This window comes from Bufo gargarizans, chromosome 2 (assembly GCF_014858855.1).
Source record: "Bufo gargarizans isolate SCDJY-AF-19 chromosome 2, ASM1485885v1, whole genome shotgun sequence".
NCBI classification, from domain to species: Eukaryota; Metazoa; Chordata; class Amphibia; order Anura; family Bufonidae; genus Bufo; species Bufo gargarizans.
The window spans coordinates 242636899-242654380 of NC_058081.1; the positions used below are offsets into that span (position 1 = coordinate 242636899).

Here is a 17482-nt window from a genome sequence, read left to right on the forward strand (position 1 = left end):
GAGGCAGAGGAATTTATGCGAAATCAAGAGGAAGGTAGACAGGGCTCTGTCGACTTGGAGGAGGAACGTCGTGATGTCCCCATGCGGTCAGGTGGTGATGGTTGGCACCGCGTTCATCAGTTCTCTTCATCTCTTCCGCAGAGGATGAATAAATTCTCAAGATCTTCGGAAGTGAAATTTGCAAGAAAGACGGGAGGACTGTAATACCGGTACTCAGTTATGTCCTTTATTCAGGGACACTTTGCGCTGTTGCAGGGGGGAGGGGATCATTCTAATTGTCATGTCAGGAACTTTCACAGGGACATTCAAATATGTCTGGGTTTTTGTTTCATGACGGCTAGTGGGCGGTGGTGCATCGCGTCTATTGCTTGAAAAAAGGGAGTTTATAAGTAGGTTGTAATGTCTATCATATGTTATGCTTTTTTGTTCGTTTTTTTCACATTTTTAGTCATGGTTCCAATATGGCTTGGTGATAATTTTTTTTTATGTTCAAGGGCATTATGTGTACAATCGATGTATGATGAACCATGGAGTGCTGTCGGGCTGGGAGGCAGTGCTCCAAGAGATATTCTGCAAGCCACGATGGAGAGGTGGGGAGGGGTTCTCTGTCGACAGGTGGGTCTTATGTTGCTAACCATTTTATGCGGATAATCTCGTGGAATGTGAAGGGGTTGAGATCTCCCAACAAGCGAATGAAAATTCTCAGGCATTTGCGTAGATTGAAGGCGGATATTGCCTTGCTGCAGGAGACCCATCTGTCGACAGCGGACTTCCATAGGATGAGGAAGTTATGGGTGGGAGAGGTGTACGGCTCTGCGGCTGTGGACAGAAAAGCAGGAGTCTTAATCTTAATAGGCCGCCACTTGTCACATACAGTTCATTCTGAAATAGCGGATGACACAGGAAGGGTGATTCAGCTGCATATTTCAGGCCCTTTTGGGGATCTTAGTTTATATAACATTTATGCACCAAATCAGGGCCAGAAAGCCTTCTTTGATTCGTTATGCACTAGAATGATGAAGGATACACTTAGTGCTAAAGTGGTGTGGGGGGGGGACTTTAATGCGGTGATGAATCAATTGGAGGATAGGAGATCATCTAGTGACCTTAGTCGTCATCATTCTCTGGGGGACTTTGCTGAGTCGTTGTCTCTCAGGGATGCGTGGAGGGTCTCTAATCCTCAAGGGCGGGAATTCACTCACTATTCTCATGTACACAAGAGCTGGTCTAGAATAGATTATCTGTTTGTCTCAGCTTCAATTTTGCATAGAGTGTCTGACATTACTATAGGTGACATGGTAATTTCGGATCATTCTCCGCTCTTATTGGATATCAGGGAGGTGTACAGTGGGGGTAGTGAGTTTATATGGAGGTTCCCTAACTACCTGGTGAAGGATGACGAATTTGTGAAACTCTTGAAGGGATGGTGGATGGAATTTGTAGATGACAATGGGCAGCATGTGAATGATCCGGCGTTATTTTGGGAAACGGCCAAAGTCGTTTTGAGAGGTCGGTTGATGGCTTATGTCTCCAATATTAAGAGGTTAGCTAGGACACAGTATGAAAAAGCTAGTGCATGTTTAAGAGCTGCTTATAGTAACTTTCTCTTGACCCAGACCCAAGTGGCCAAGGAATGCTGGATCTCGGCTAAGAGAGACTTTGATGAGTGGGCGGAAAAATTGGAGATTTCGAAAAGATCCCAACTAGAGGCTCGTTTGCATAGATTTGGAAACAAATCAGGGAAGTTGCTGGCCGCTTTGGCTAAAGGTAGGCGTCCCTTGAATCATATCCAGGTGGTGAGGAGAGGAGATGGATCCAGGGAGCACAGACCACAACAGATTAATAAGGTGTTTGAACATTATATGGAGGCATTTTACCAGAATGTTGGGGATAAAGTAGAGGAGGGGAGGGCTTTTTTGGAGCGTATCTCCTTACCAACTCTGACAACGGAGCAGGTGGATGTTTTGAACGCCCCATTGACGGCAGCGGAAGTGCAAACAATTATAAAATCCTTTCCCTCTGGTAAAGCCCCAGGCCCGGATGGGTACACGGCAGATTTTTTCAAAGTATTGGATGTTCAGGTGGTGCCATATTTGATGTCCCTCTATTCATCCATAATTGAGGGATCTATATTGCCGGAGCAAATGAATACAGCTCATATTATAATGCTTCATAAAGCTGGTAAAGATCCGGAAAACTTGACATCTTATAGGCCAATATCCTTAATAAACCATGATCTTAAAATTTTGTCAAAGTTACTGGCTAATAGGTTGGCCGTTGTCTTGCCCTCTTTGATTTCCCCTGCGCAGGTAGGTTTTGTTAAAGGCAGGGCAGCTGTCACCAATCTACGGAAAGTATTATTAGCCCTTTCAGTGTCCGGAAAGGTGGAATATCGGGGGCGAGATCCAGCCATTCTTACTTTAGACGCGGAAAAGGCTTTCGATAGCATTAACTGGAAATGGCTGGGTCTCGCCCTGGATTCGGTGGGTATTCAGGGGTCGTTTCGTACGCTTCTAGATGGGTTATACTTGGGTCCGCGGGCAAGGGTTTGCACGGGAGGCTACGTATCTCATTCATTCTTGTTACAAAGGGGAACGAGGCAGGGTTGCCCCCTGTCTCCTCTCCTGTTTGACTTAGTGATAGAGCCATTGGCAAGGTGGTTAGAGTCGGGAGAGTTATTTGAGGGCCTAAGGGTGGGTAAGAAACAGCTGCGTTCGGCATTATTTGCTGATGATATCTTGCTTTTCCTGTCTAATCCTGTAAGGGATATTGGGAGGATTATGGAAGCATTAGAAGAGTTTGGTCGTATATCTGGATTGCGGATAAATAGATCAAAGAGTGAGGTATTATTTTTAAAAGGCGGAGGGCAAAGGGTGTTGTCAGTCTCCAAATTACTCTACCCTATGCAGACCATCCCTGTTCTGTTAAAACACAAAGATATCTCTAAATTGGTAACAGCGTTCAAGCACTTCTTGTGGCACGGTAAGAGGCCCAGGATCGCAATGCGTTCCTTAGCGAAGGGTATTGAACATGGAGGGATTGCGTTTCCTGATATCAGGAATTACAATCTGGCCTGCATGGCAAGGCATATATGCGACTGGATAAATGGCTCTAACTTTTATTCAGCTTTATTGTTGGAAAAGGAATTCTGTGCTCCCTGGTCCCCGGTGGCGCTGCTGCATTCGAGGTTGCAGGTGATTCCTACATGGATTAAGCAATCTTTATTGTTTAAGGACACAATAGCTACATGGAGGATTCTTAGGAAAAAGTACTGGTTGTCGTACAGAATTTCCAAGCATCTTCCATTATGGAATAATCCTGAATTCCCGCAGGGTAATAGGAATAAATTGTTTGAAGAATGGAGACGGAAAGGGATTCTGTATGTGAAGCATCTATTACATGAATCGGAGCCTAGGTGGCTAGCTGGAGAGGAATTGATTACTAAGTACTCTTTGTCTTCTTTTCAAACTATTCAGTGGTCTCAAGTGAAGGTGGCAGTAATATATCAGTTGGTGTTGGTGCAGAAGGAAGTTTGTAAAAATATTTTGGATAAGATTTTGGACTTAGGCGGTGGGAGGATCTCGATTTCTACAATTTATGCTGATATAAGGAGAGAGGACGGGATTAGGGATAGGAATAATTCCTTAGGTAAATGGGCGGAGCAGTTAGAAGATGGGGACAGTGTGCAGAAGATAATAAAAGGATGGGAGGCGGTTAGGAGACATGTAGTTAATGAGTCTTGGAGGGACACTCAGGTTAGACTTATGTATAGGGCTATATATGGCTTCAATATCCCCCCTCACCCAGCTAAACCAGACAGGATTACAAATTGTCCCAAATGTGGGTTAAGTTTCTCGGATCTATTCCATGGAATTTGGTCATGTCCCATGAGCAAAAGGTTGTGGGAGGATGTAGGGAGTTTGATTCGGGGGATTTGGGGAAGGGAGTTTCCATTGTCCGCCAAATTATATCTATTCCATTATGAGGAGGGAGAGGTAGGTCAGTTACCCCGGTTGTTTCATACGATATGTATGGTGGTGAAACGTAGTCTCCTGCAACAATGGCTTCAAGCTGAAGCTCCAGGGTTACAGGTTATAATAGAACAATTAAAACGTGTCTTTTTTGTGGAAAGGCTGAACTCTCTTGCGACAAAGGAAAAACAGGCTAAAGGGTTATTTCAGAAATGGAAACCGTTTATTGAACATTGTATGTCAAGTGCAGAAATTCAGATGATTATTAAACCGTTCACACTTACTGAATGGTATCTAGTGGGTCAATTGAGGGGAACACTAGGTCGTCTGTCGCTTAGGTCTGTGAACTCCGCATAACTTTACGTGGGAGTGTTGCCTTAATATATCATTATATGTCGATTGTGTATATGATCTGCATTATATCAGTGAATACTGTATGCCCTTTTGTTTGCTTTTAAAGAAAAGCTTTTTTCTTTTGCTCTCATATTGTCTGTGTTCAGAGATGTATACTCTGATTGTTTTGTATGTTTTGTTGCTGAAAAATAAAATGAGGTGGTGAGCACCTCGTAATAAAAAATTTATGATCGGCCCTTTAAGACTGTAATAAATGTGGTTTGACGGTAGCAGTTTATCTATCAGTAAGCAGCTTTACAAAAGTCGCACGTTTTTATGAAAAAGTCGCATGTTCTATTAAAAAGTCTCATAAGATAAGCATGGTCCTCACTGGAGTGAAATTGCGACTTTTTTGCGACTTTTTAAATAGTCCCAATAGTAAATCTGTCTAGAGATTCATTTACATAAGAAAACACGCCCACTTTCAGAAAACTGGCGAGCATAGTGCAGAGCAGAAAAAAGTTGCAAATTTTTGCGCAGTTTAAGCGATTGTGCAAAAATTTGCGACTTTTTCACTCCATTATTCTGACTTGAGCTAATGATAAATCTGGCCCTATAACTTTTACCCAAACCATTTATTTTTACCCAAACATTTTTTTTTATCAAAGACATGTAGAAAATTACAACTGAAAGTGAAAAATTTCATTTTTTGGCAAAAATTTTGTTAAATTTCGATTAATAACAAAAAAAGTTAAAATGTCAGCAGCAATGAAATACCACCAAATGAAAGCTCTATTAGTGAGAAGAAAAGGAGGTAAAATTCATTTGGGTGGTAACTTGCATGACCGAGCAATAAACGTTGAAAGTAGTGTAGTGCAGAATTGTAAAAAGTGGTCTGGTCATTAAGGGTGTTTAAGCTAGAGGGGCTGAGGTGGTTAAAGCTCCCCTAAAGCAGTGAACAAAATAGCTGGTTCTAAAACCTTCCCAGAAACCTGATGTACCTGTGTGCCAAATTTAGTGATTGTAAATGCGACGGTGCGGATTCCTTTAGCGAACATACATACATACATACACACACTCAGCTTTATACATTAGAAGATATGATGTGTTTTTAAAGCATTTGTGATAGTGCTATTAGATCATTATTTTCAGTACTGTTTAAAGCTAAGCTGTTTGTGCTGTAGACTTCTTCCCAATTTGCTAGCAGTGGCATTCTTCAACAATTTGTGTTTGTCACAGCAACATTTTCTTTTTATTTCACTGCAACGTGTGACTGCACCCTCAGTGTACAGGTTCATGCATACGACCATATTTTCTTTCTGTATTCATTAAAAAAAAATTGAGGACCGTATGCGGAACCATTTATTTTAATGGATCTGCAAAAAAAACGGAAGTTACTTCATGTGCATTCCGTTTCTGTATGTCCGTTTCACAAATAAATAGAACATTTCCTATTATTGTCCGCAATACGGACAAAGATAGGACTGTTCTATTAGGGGTCAGCTGTTCCATTCTGCAAAATACAAAATGCACACGGACGTCACCCATATTTTTTGCGGATACGTGTTTTGTGGACCGCAAAATACATACAGTCGTGTGCATGAGCCCTAACTCTGTAGTCCCTTCCCTGTTTGATTGCCTGTTTGACTTAGTACCACTGCTACAGCAATAAGAGGACTTTGCTAGTCAAAACGTCCCTCTACATATAAAAATCTGATGTCAGTCAGGAGAAATTAAAGGGCTTCAGTAATTCTACTCCCCTGCTACTCATTTTGAAGTGAATGAAGTGTGCAGCCTGCAACAGAATGAAGCTACTAAACAGCACAGAGCACTCAATTGTTAATTCTAGATTAAAACCTCTCCCCTTAATGACATTTGCATATAGTTATGTCATAATGGCAGAAGGCAAGTATGGAGGAAGCTCATGAGCTGAACATGTTCCATACATGGATCGTGTTAGCTGCAGTGCTTAAAGTAAATGTGTCATCAACATTTTTATCTGACAGTTAAAACCAGATAGCAACCAGTGGCGTACCTCCAATAGAGGCAGACCACGCAGCTGCTATGGGGCCCCTGGGGGAAGGGGGCCGCAGTGGAGGATAGGCCCCGCCCACTAATTACACTTGTATGGCTACCTGAGAAAGTAAGAGGTGGAGAAGGACCTATGGTGATGTCATCAACCATGTGACCAGTGCAGGAAGCCAATGAATAGCAGAGCAGCAGAAATCTAAAGGACCTTTGGTGATGTCATCAACCATGTGACCAGTGCAGGAAGCCAATGAATAGCAGAGCAGCAGAAATCTAAAGTACCTTTGGTGATGTCATCAACCATGTGACCAGTGCAGGAAGCCAATAAATAGCAGAGCAGCAGAAGTCTAAGGCTACTTTCACACTAGCGTTCGATCGGATCCGTTGTGAACGGATCCGATCATAATAATGCAGACGGAGGCTCCGTTCAGAACGGATCCGTCTGCATTATTTTTAGCATATAACAGCTAAGTGTGAAAATAGCCTCGTACGGATCCGTCCAGACTTTCAATGTAAAGTCAATGGGGGACGGATCCGCCTGAAGATTGAGCCATATTGTGGCATCTTCAAACGGATCCGTCCCCATTGACTTACATTGTAAGTCTGGACGGATCCGCACGGATCCGCACGCCTCCGCACGGCCAGGCGGACACCCGAACGCTGCAAGCAGCGTTCAGGTGTCCGCCTGTCCGTGCGGAGGCGAGCGGAGGCTGAACGCCGACAGACTGATGCAGTCTGAGCGGATCCGCTCCATTCAGACTGCATCAGGGCTGGACGGCTGCGTTCGGGTCCGCTCGTGAGCTCCTTCAAACGGAGCTCACGAGCGGACCGACGAACGCTAGTGTGAAAGTAGCCTAAAGGACCTTTGGTGATGTCATCATCATGTGACCAGTGCAGAGGACTGGTGAAAGACCTGTGGCATATCACTGTGAGGGGGCGGAGCTTCTGTGTGGTGCCTGGAGAAGAGGTTAGTGGTGTTCTGGGATAACCCATAACATCCTAGAAAAGCTGGGAGTTGTAGTTTTGTCGTATTATATGTTTCTCAATGTAATTTAAACGTATGCCCTAGTACAGGCTGGTAATGCTGGGAGTTGTAGTTCCCTCATCCTATACCCCCTCTTTTAAATGTATACTGATGCCCCATAATAAGTCTGGCCATACTAGGGGTTATAGTTATTTCTTTTTAAAGCTCTTACCTGGTACAACTAGATGATGTCCTATAATCTGGACATGCTGAGAGTTGTAGTTCTCTTTTCTTAGGCTGGATTCTCATCACAGTTTAGTTTTCCGTTTTGCATGCAGGACTTTTTTCTGTCTAAAATAATGGATCTCCGACAGATATGGCATAAACGGATGCCAAATGTGCAGAACTGATGCTTGAAATACAGGATTTTTTTTCTTTATTTTTCTGTTCATCTGACGGATCAGAAGAACTGAAAACTAAACGGTGATATGAACCCGGCCTAATACTCTGTGTAATGTCTGCTTGTATCTGATCATAACAGCCTGGACATGCTGGAAATTGTAGTTCTCTCCACTTTCACCTCTCCCTGTGTTGCTCCCTAATTTCCAATAATAATCTGGTGATGATGAGACTTGTAGTTCCCTTGTCACTATTATAATGTTCTGCAGCAGCTGAGGTGAGTATTAGGCTTCGTTCACATCTGTGCTGGTGACAGTCGCTGTTCTGCCGTCATAGGAGCAAATCAGCGAAAATCACTGCAGTTCCGGATCTGGCACTTCATGGACGACAACACCTGACGGATCCCGCTGACTATGATGAGATCTGTCAGGTTTCCTCTTCCAGGCTATAAAATTGTGTCTAGCATTTATGACTTGATCCACGAATGAGGCCCCAATACAGATGTGAATAAAGCTTTTTATGTTCTGCAGCAGCTGAGGTATGCATTAGGAGGTTCTGACAGTTCATAAGGTAAGGGGGGCTATGGTGGCACTGGTATACTATTATGCCAGCACCACCATAGCGCCCCCCCCCCCCCCCCCCAATGAGCTGTGCTTGTGTGCTGCTTATAGTGGAAAGTGCCCTAAGACAATGAATGGGGACAATCAAAAGCGGGTTTTTTCCCGGTATTGAGACCCTATGACGAATCTCAATACCGGAAAATAGAAACGCAAGTGTGAAAGTAGCTCCTAACGTCTACACGGCTGCAACTGCTGGGGGTATGGCAGGGGAGAAGCCAGGGCAGGTGGTGGGATGGGCCAGTGGACGGAGTTAGTGGGGCCCCATTAAGATTCTTGCTATGGGGCCCAATCATTTCTATGTATGCCCCTGATAGCAACACATCCTTTTTTGTAACCTGTTTTTATTTTCTGATTTAGTAAGCATTAAGAAAATTGCTTTACGGCAGCCACATGGGCTATAGACACTATGGTCTGGAAGGAACCCTACTGACGTCTATGGGGGTTTTCTAAGCATGCTTTGAGTCCTGTGCAGAGATCATTGTACAAGGAAAAAATAGATAAGCTTTGACAATCACCTATTTTGAATGGTGGATCCTGTCGTATCTATACACAGAGGTGATATCACACACAGGATTAGAATGACAAATAAGGAGATAACTACAGTAAAGTGATCTGTACAGACCAAGAAGTGGCATCTATTATTTGGCGTATTGGCCAGTGTGAAAACTGCAGGATTTTATGGGTTTGGTTTATATATAGACATTAACAAAGAAATGTAAAAATATCATCAAAAATATTTGAAACTGATAGAGAATAGATCATTTTCTGAAGACACATTCCCTTTAATAGGGAGACCATAATGGTATAAGCAATCAAACGACTAAAAATAAAAGTAAAAAAAATATTCCAAAAATATGTAAAAACAAATGTTTAGCATTCAAATAACCCCCTTTATCAGCTCTAGATATAAAAATAAACAATAAAAATAAACATAATTGGTATAGCTGCATCCAAAATGTCCAATCTATTAAAACCTAAAAGTGAATGCCATTACTGAAAAAATTTTTTTATCCCAACATCCCCCACAAAAAAAATCTGAATTTAAAGTAATAAAAAGTTATATATATATATATATATATATATACAGCTCGCTGTAATCATACTAATCTGGACAATAAAGGTAACATATCATTTTTGAGCACAGTCAAAACTGTAAAGGCAAACCCAAAAACTATGGCGGGTGTCATGTTCTAGCGAGGGTCCAACTGACCCCTAGAACATCTCACAACGAAGAATACACCAAAGCAAGCATACACAGAGACATAACAGTGAGTAGGAAACTGGATCAGCAGGTAAGGAACCAGTGGCAAGAAATACCAGTGGACCAAGTGCACTGGAACCATCCTGGAGGTGCAACCAGTGAGCCTCGGCTAAGTTCATCCCTACCATCTGGGTCTCTGTGAAGAACGGGGCTCACTGGGTTTCTACTCACTGTGTTTGGCCCCAGGTAAAACCGGTGCACTTGGTCCAGTGGTATTTCTTGCCACTGGTTCCTTAACTGCTAATCCAGTTTCCTACTCACTGTTATGTCTTTGTGTATGCTTGCTTTGATGTATTCTTCAGTTGGACCCTTGCTAGAACATGACAGTATGTCTTACTAGGCCACTCAGCATGTTTTGTGCTCCGTTATGTTTCCGTGTTCTGTGTGCCTTCGGCAAGAGGACGTCTGCATGTTTTGCCTGCTGTTTTCTGGTGTTCATGCTTGTCCTCCAGAGGGAGGGTGAAAGGACAGGTACTGTTACAGTGCGGTTCACTGTGACAGTGGTTGCCGTGTTTGCTGGCTGCATACCCGCTTGCGTATCGGTTGCAGTGTTCGGTATGTGCCTGTGTTTGTGTCTCCGCTCATCCATTTCTCGTTTGCTCCTGTCTCTTGGGTCGTGCGGGCTGGCTGTATGCACTTGGTGTACTGGCTGTTGTGTTTGCTGGTTCGGTGATGCTTGCTGGCTGTGGCCTTGTGTGTGAACAGGGTCTGAGTATGGATGCAGTGTTCAATTCTGTCACTCCTGGTTGTTTTGTAGGCTTGGCTGCCTGTTACCTGGTTGTTGGTTGGGGCATGCCGGCGGCAGCTTTGTGTGACTTGTGTGAACTGACACTTTTTGTTTTGCCCTTGGTTTTGGGAGTTTCACCTAGTATCCCCGTCAGTCTGTGTGGTTCACTGTGACACGGGTTCCATGTTGCTCACTTTGTGCTCTGGCGTAATGGCTGCGGTTAATGGTGTGCTGGTTCCAGTGTATGTTGTCAGTACTGTGTCCTGTGCGGTGTTCGGGTTCCAGTACATGTGCCTGGGTTCCAGTCGTTGTTGTGTGGACTGCTGGTGTTTGCAGGTAAGTGGCCAAGTGCACTGAGACCATCCTGGAGGTGCAACCAGTGAGCCACGGCTAAGTTCATCCCTACCATCTGGGGCTCTGTGAAGTACAGGGCTCACTGGGTTTCTGCTCTCTGGTTTTGGCCCCAAGTAAAACCGGTGCACTTGGTCGTGGTATTTCTTGCCACTGGTTCCTTACCTGCTGATCCAGTTTCCTACTCACTGTTATGTCTCTGTGTATGCTCGCTTTGGTGTATTCTTTGTTGTGAGATGTTCTAGGGGTCAGTTGGACCCTTTCTAGAACATGACAGCGGGTTTGCATATTTTTTTCAGTCACTCCAAAAAGATTTTTTTTTCCCATTTTTCAATACATATAGTAAATTAAATAATGGCATTAAAAAAAATCTCACAAAAAACAAGCCCTAATGTTCAGCTCTTTAAACAAAAAAAAACAAAAAGGGCTGTAGGTTTTGAAAACCAGGGGGGAAAAAACATTATGGCACCATGGGGTTAAGTTCACTCAGTGAGTGCATATCACTAAAGAAACACTATGCTAAACGTTAAATACGGTATACTCTTAAGATATACAAATATTACCTAGTCTGTTTTCTTTATATTTTTCAAAGCAAGTTTATTTAAAACCTATAAACTTACATTGTAGAAGGAGGAAGGTACACAGTAACTCTTTTCCAGGTTTGGAATCTTTCAGAAGCGTACACAGAGCTTTCTGTATAATGTATGCAGCCAATGCTGGGGGGCACACACTCCTCAGTAACCTGATGCCAGTCTCTTCCATTATTTAATGAGTACTGCAACTGAACTGTGTGGGAATCACTAAATGGCTTGTTACATCCCATGTTCAGTTCAAATTGTAAAGAAGCAGATGGCATAACATGAAAATCCCATGTTTCCGCATATCGAGGTTTCCCTGTAACACAGCAGAAAAATTATCTATAATACTACCATTTTGTAACTGTTAATACCAGCAAAAAAGATATGTTTTAATGTTATTTTGTGCTTTTTTTTTTAATTAACATCACAAAATGTTTTATTCTCTGTCCAATTAGAAGGGTACATGATGTAAACTGTAGAGAAGGTGACCATAGTTGTGAGATATCCACTCCATTCTGGTCCTCATCTGTGTCATGTGACCAACACTAACTCTCCAACTGACACATTAAGGGTCCATTCACACACCCGGCCGGCACCCCCTATAGAAATGCCTATTCTTGCCTGCAGCTGCGGACAAGAATAGGACATGTTCTATCTTTTGCGGAGCTGCGGACTGGAAGTTTGGGGCCGAAAAAAAGTGGAAGCGGAGAGCACATAGTGTGTTCTCCGCTTCACGTCCGGGCCCATAGAGAATGAATGGGTCCGCACCCGTTCCGCAAAATTGTGGAACGGGTGGGGACCCTTTAGCGGACGTGTGAATGGGCCTTAGTCATTTTCTGTACTGATTCCTATAAACGCCTTTATGTAATTCATAGGAATAAATAGAGAACCTGAGTTCTTGTCCACATATAAGAAGCTGTGTCAGTTGGAGTATTAGGCTGAGTTCACACTTCAGTTATTTGGTCAGTTATTTCCATCAGTTATTGTGAGCCAGAACAGTAGTGAAGCCTTCAGAGATAATATATAATTATTTAAATTGCAATAGTTCTGTGTTTTTGACTTGCACCTGGTTTGGGCTCCTAATAACTGACCAAATGTCTGAAGTGTGAACTCCGCTTTAGAGTGTTGGTCACATGACACATGTGATGAGAAGAAGGGAGGGTATAACTCACAAATATAGTCACTGGGATTGACTACTGGGACTTACACCGATCATGAGGCCCCATAGCTCGCAGGGACCACCAAAATGAATGGAGTGGCAGATCAACCATGCACACAGCCACTCCATTCATCTCTATGGGACCCCCTGAAATAACCGAACGCTGTACTCTGGCAGTTCCATAGAGATGAATGGAGTGGCAGTCAACATGCTCGACTTGCTGCTCCATTCGTTTTGACAGTCCCTGGATGATATGGGGCCCACATTCAAGTTATTGGTGAGATTCTGAAGGGTTAGAACCTCACCGATCTAATGGTGAATAAAATTACAAAAGGAGTTTTGAATGTGTCTAATAAATTGTGTGATGAGCAGCATTTAACCTCTTTTAGTTTAACTGTCCTCTTATTGTCTATAGACTAAAACTGGGCCTGGTTACAGATGTCGCCGGCATCATTTTGACACCAGCTGCACCAGAATAGGTATTTTAACGTGAATTTTATTACTGTGTTTTTGTTGCGTTAATGCATCAAGCCAGTCAAAATAATATCCAGTTCTTCTTGCTGACATGCATTATTCTTGTCTATGTCTAGGCAGAATATACCAGTGTGCATTATATGTAATTTATATGTTATTTTTCTAAAGCAGAGATGTGTAAAGCTATGCAGAATATATTTAAGAATACATACCTATGTTGTCTGTAAACACAAGGGCAGTATCCATAGAAAGACAGTCAATGTCTACTTGGCCTCCTTGGATCCTGTACCAGTTTGCTTGCAAGTCAATTGAACCATCAAATCTTTCTTGAAATCCTGCCCTAGAGCTGTCATTCATTCCAATGAGAATATCATCTAGTGCCCACTGACCAGACAGTTTCTCTGGGAAATAGGAAAAAGGAGATGTTGCTCAAATTCTTGAACAGGTACATGCACATCATTATAATAAATAAGAAAGAAGACTCTAACTAGATTTATGGTAATATTAAAAGTGACCACTGTATCAGCTACACATTTTCCTTACATAAATGTCTGCCAAAGTGGCCATTAAAATAACCATTTAACAGGAATATTATAGTTATCATGGGTAATGGCAGGGGTATAGTGCCCCATATAAAGATAATGAATGCTGTGCCTTGAACCTTAGGTTTTCCTGGCTATGTACTGTATGTTGTTTGCACAGCTAAAGGGGTTTTACTGTTTAACTGATAAACAGAGCATGTAAAAAGCGAAGTCATAATAAATTAGCTGTTAAAATTCTTTCAAAGCAGTGATCGTGGACTTCAATGCTCCTTAATAGCATTGTTTGCTTACATATTATAATGGTCTATTCTTTTATGATATGTTTATAGAGATCTATGTATATATTCCATCTGCATGAAGAAACATATGTAACCACTGACCCCCCCCCTGCAACTATATATTGCAGAGTTGAAGTCTAAATAGTTTCAGGATGTCCCACTCCTAGAACCCCTAGCAATCACCTGTAATGTGTGCTATTGGCTAATCTGTGGATCTACCTATCATGTAGCTAGGATTACATGGGGACACGTGTCACTGCAACACAAAAATATGTGTGACTTGTCTGCAACTTGCTGTTTTTTTGTGCGATTTGTCTGTGAAAACTCGGCCAATTTGCAGTTATGTCGCAGGTGAGTAGCATGCCATGCACAACATAATGATGCCAATGGAGTGAATGTCACACGCAACTTGCAACACAAAATCCTGCATGCCTGACTGTTGCAGCATGTCGCGTGTCACACTGCGACACCATAGACATACATTACATGAAATGTCACTCGACTGACGCAAACTTTATATCATTATCAGCTACAAACACAATTACTATACAGGTCCTTCTCAAATAATTAGCATATTGTGATAAAGTTCATTATTTTCTGTAATGTACTGATAAACATTAGACTTTCATATATTTTAGATTCATTACACACCAACTGAAGTAGTTCAAGCCTTTTATTGTTTTAATATTGATGATTTTGGCATACAGCTCATGAAAACCCAAAATTCCTATCTAAAAAAATTAGCATATCATGAAAAGGTTCTCTAAACGAGCTATTAACCTAATCATCTGAATCAGCTAATTAACTCTAACCACCTGCAAAAGATTCCTGAGGCTTTTAAAAACTCCAAGCCTGGTTCATTACTCAAAACCACAATCATGGGTAAGACCGCCGACCTGACTGCTGTCCAGAAGGCCATCATTGACACCCTCAAGCAAGAGGGTAAGACACAGAAAGAAATTTCTGAACGAATAAGCTGTTCCCAGAGTGCTGTATCAAGGCACCTCAGTGGGAAGTCTGTGGGAAGGAAAAAGTGTGGCAGAAAACGCTGCACAACGAGAAGAGGTGACCGGACCCTGAGAAAGATTGTGGAGAAGGACCGATTCCAGACCTTGGGGGACCTGCGGAAGCAGTGGACTGAGTCTGGAGTAGAAACATCCAGAGCCACCGTGTACAGGCGTGTGCAGGAAATGGGCTACAGGTGCCGCATTCCCCAGGTCAAGCCACTTTTGAACCAGAAACAGCGGCAGAAGCGCCTGACCTGGGCTACAGAGAAGCAGCTCTGGACTGTTGCTCAGTGGTCCAAAGTACTTTTTTCGGATGAAAGCAAATTTTGCATGTCATTCGGAAATCAAGGTGCCAGAGTCTGGAGGAAGACTTGGGAGAGGGAAATGCCAAAATGCCTGAAGTCCAGTGTCAAGTACCCACAGTCAGTGATGGTCTGGGGTGCCATGTCAGCTGCTGGTGTTGGTCCACTGTGTTTTATCAAGGGCAGGGTCAATGTAGCTAGCTATCAGGAGATTTTGGAGCACTTCATGCTTCCATCTGCTGAAAAGCTTTATGGAGATGAAGATTTCATTTTTCAGCACGACCTGGCACCTGCTCACAGTGCCAAAACCACTGGTAAATGGTTTACTGACCATGGTATTACTGTGCTCAATTGGCCTGCCAACTCTCCTGACCTGAACCCCATAGAGAATCTGTGGGATATTGGGAAGAGAAAGTTGAGATACGCAAGACCCAACACTCTGGATAAGCTTAATGCCGCTATCGAAGCATCCTGGGCCTCCATAACACCCCAGCAGTGCCACAGGCTGATTGCCTCCATGCCACGCCGCATTGAAGCAGTCATTTCTGCAAAAGGGTTCCCGACCAAGTATTGAGTGCATAACTGAACATAATTATTTGAAGGTTGACTTTTTTTGTATTAAAAACACTTTTCTTTTATTGGTCGGATGAAATATGCTAATTTTTTTAGATAGGAAATTTGGGTTTTCATGAGCTGTATGCCAAAATCATCAATATTAAAACAATAAAAGGCTTGAACTACTTCAGTTGTGTGTAATGAATCTAAAATATATGAAAGTCTAATGTTTATCAGTACATTACAGAAAATAATGAACTTTATCACAATATGCTAATTTTTTTAGAAGGACCTGTACATATGGACTAAATTTTATTTTCACATTTTTATCAAACATTTTTTTTTTCTTTTTTTTTTTTTTTTTAAATATAATTTTCACTTTATTTTTTTTACTCTCAGCAAGAGGGGGGGGGGGGGGAAAGAAAAACCGGGTTAATAGACCCTGCCCCAATCCTTCCACAGTTTGCCCCACTTTGAGTAGGATCCTCTTTGTTTATACAGAATCCTCTCATAGCTTTTCACATTCTCTACCAGACCCAGCCAGTTGTTACTGTCTGGAGCAGAGGAGGAAAACCATGCTCTAGATATAAGAAGCCTGGCTAAAAACATCACCTTGATCAGCAGTCTATATTTTATTGGCTGGCAATTAACCTCCGATAAGTCTCCCAGGACCCATATCCTGGGGGACAAGGGGATGTCAATATTAAGTTTGCGAACCAAATTAGATTGAACCAGTCTCCAATACCTGCCCACCGCTGGGCAGTCCCAGAGCAGATGTAAATGGTCTGCCCCGGGATCGCCACACCGTGGGCAGTCAGAAGAAACTCTAAATCCTCTCCTATATAGCCAGATAGGTGTAACATATATTTTGTGCAAAATGTTAAATTGTACGACAGTGTGGTTGAAGTTATGTGAAACAAACTTTAAACTTTCCCCTATGTTCTCCCAATCAGGAGGGCCCACCTCTGAGAGTACGGAAGACCAGGACCTCTGTCCTGGAGAGAGAACATCCTCAAAAAATGTTTTCATTAAGTGTCTATAGCAGTGAGATACTTTAACTTTCGTGACAACTTTCTTACAAATTAAATCATCTAAAAATTCAGGAGTATCTATAGTAAATAAGTGAGTATTAGAAGTATTAGAAAGTGCTAACCTCAATTGAAAATATGCATACCAAGCCACCTCACCTATGTTTTCCCTTTGCTTTAACTCCATAAGAGACAAGATTTGTCCACCTCTGACCACTTGATACAAATACTGAACATTTTTTGTCCTCCAATACTGCCGACAATTTGGGTCGACTAGATTTATAAGCTTTAAATTATGCCACAGTGGGGTGCACCTGAGTGATGCCTTAACTCTACACCAGCTTCTTATAACCATCCAAGCCTTTGTGACCAATCTGCAGAAAAATTTATAACCGGTCTGTATGTTTGATAGATAATCGGACTCTAATACAGTAAAGAAATCTACAAAACCCGAATCTCTCACTATTCTACTACAAAAATGGCTGTTTTCCCAATCATTGAAAAAACAAAGTTGGGAGGCCACAAAGTAACCCTTAAAATAGGGGAGGTTAAGACCTCCCCGATTGAAAGGCATAGAGAAATAGAGCACCTTCAGTCTCACACGCTTCCTCCCCCATAATAGATCGTTAAGCATCCGCTCTATCAGTCTAAAATACTTATCCGCAATCCATACCGGCGAGTTGCGCAGCACATAAAGCACCTGGGGCAGTACTACCATTTTTATTAAAGAAATTCTGTCCGCTCTTGCAAACAGGATTTTTTGCCATATCTTAGTTTTAGCCCTCAACTTTATCAGCAAGGGAATCAGGTTAAGTTGTAGGTATTCCTGAGGTTTGGCAGAAACTGTTATCCCCAGGTACTTTATCAAACATTTTTAATATGTACAACAACAAGCAAGGGTCGGC

At 42.3% G+C, this 17482-nt stretch overlaps 1 protein-coding gene across 2 annotated transcripts in view; it reads right to left on the reverse strand.

The window, feature by feature from the left end:
- The window catches only part of RELN (reelin), a 716958-nt gene that overhangs the window by 142863 nt on the left and 556613 nt on the right, over window positions 1–17482 (reverse strand). For both annotated transcript variants that reach the window (XM_044280166.1, XM_044280165.1), the window contains exons 33-34: window positions 13078–13266; window positions 11275–11548 (exon numbers count right to left, since the gene is read on the reverse strand). In XM_044280166.1, coding sequence (XP_044136101.1) covers window positions 11275–11548; window positions 13078–13266 — 463 coding nt within the window. The remainder of the gene's footprint in view (window positions 1–11274; window positions 11549–13077; window positions 13267–17482) is intronic.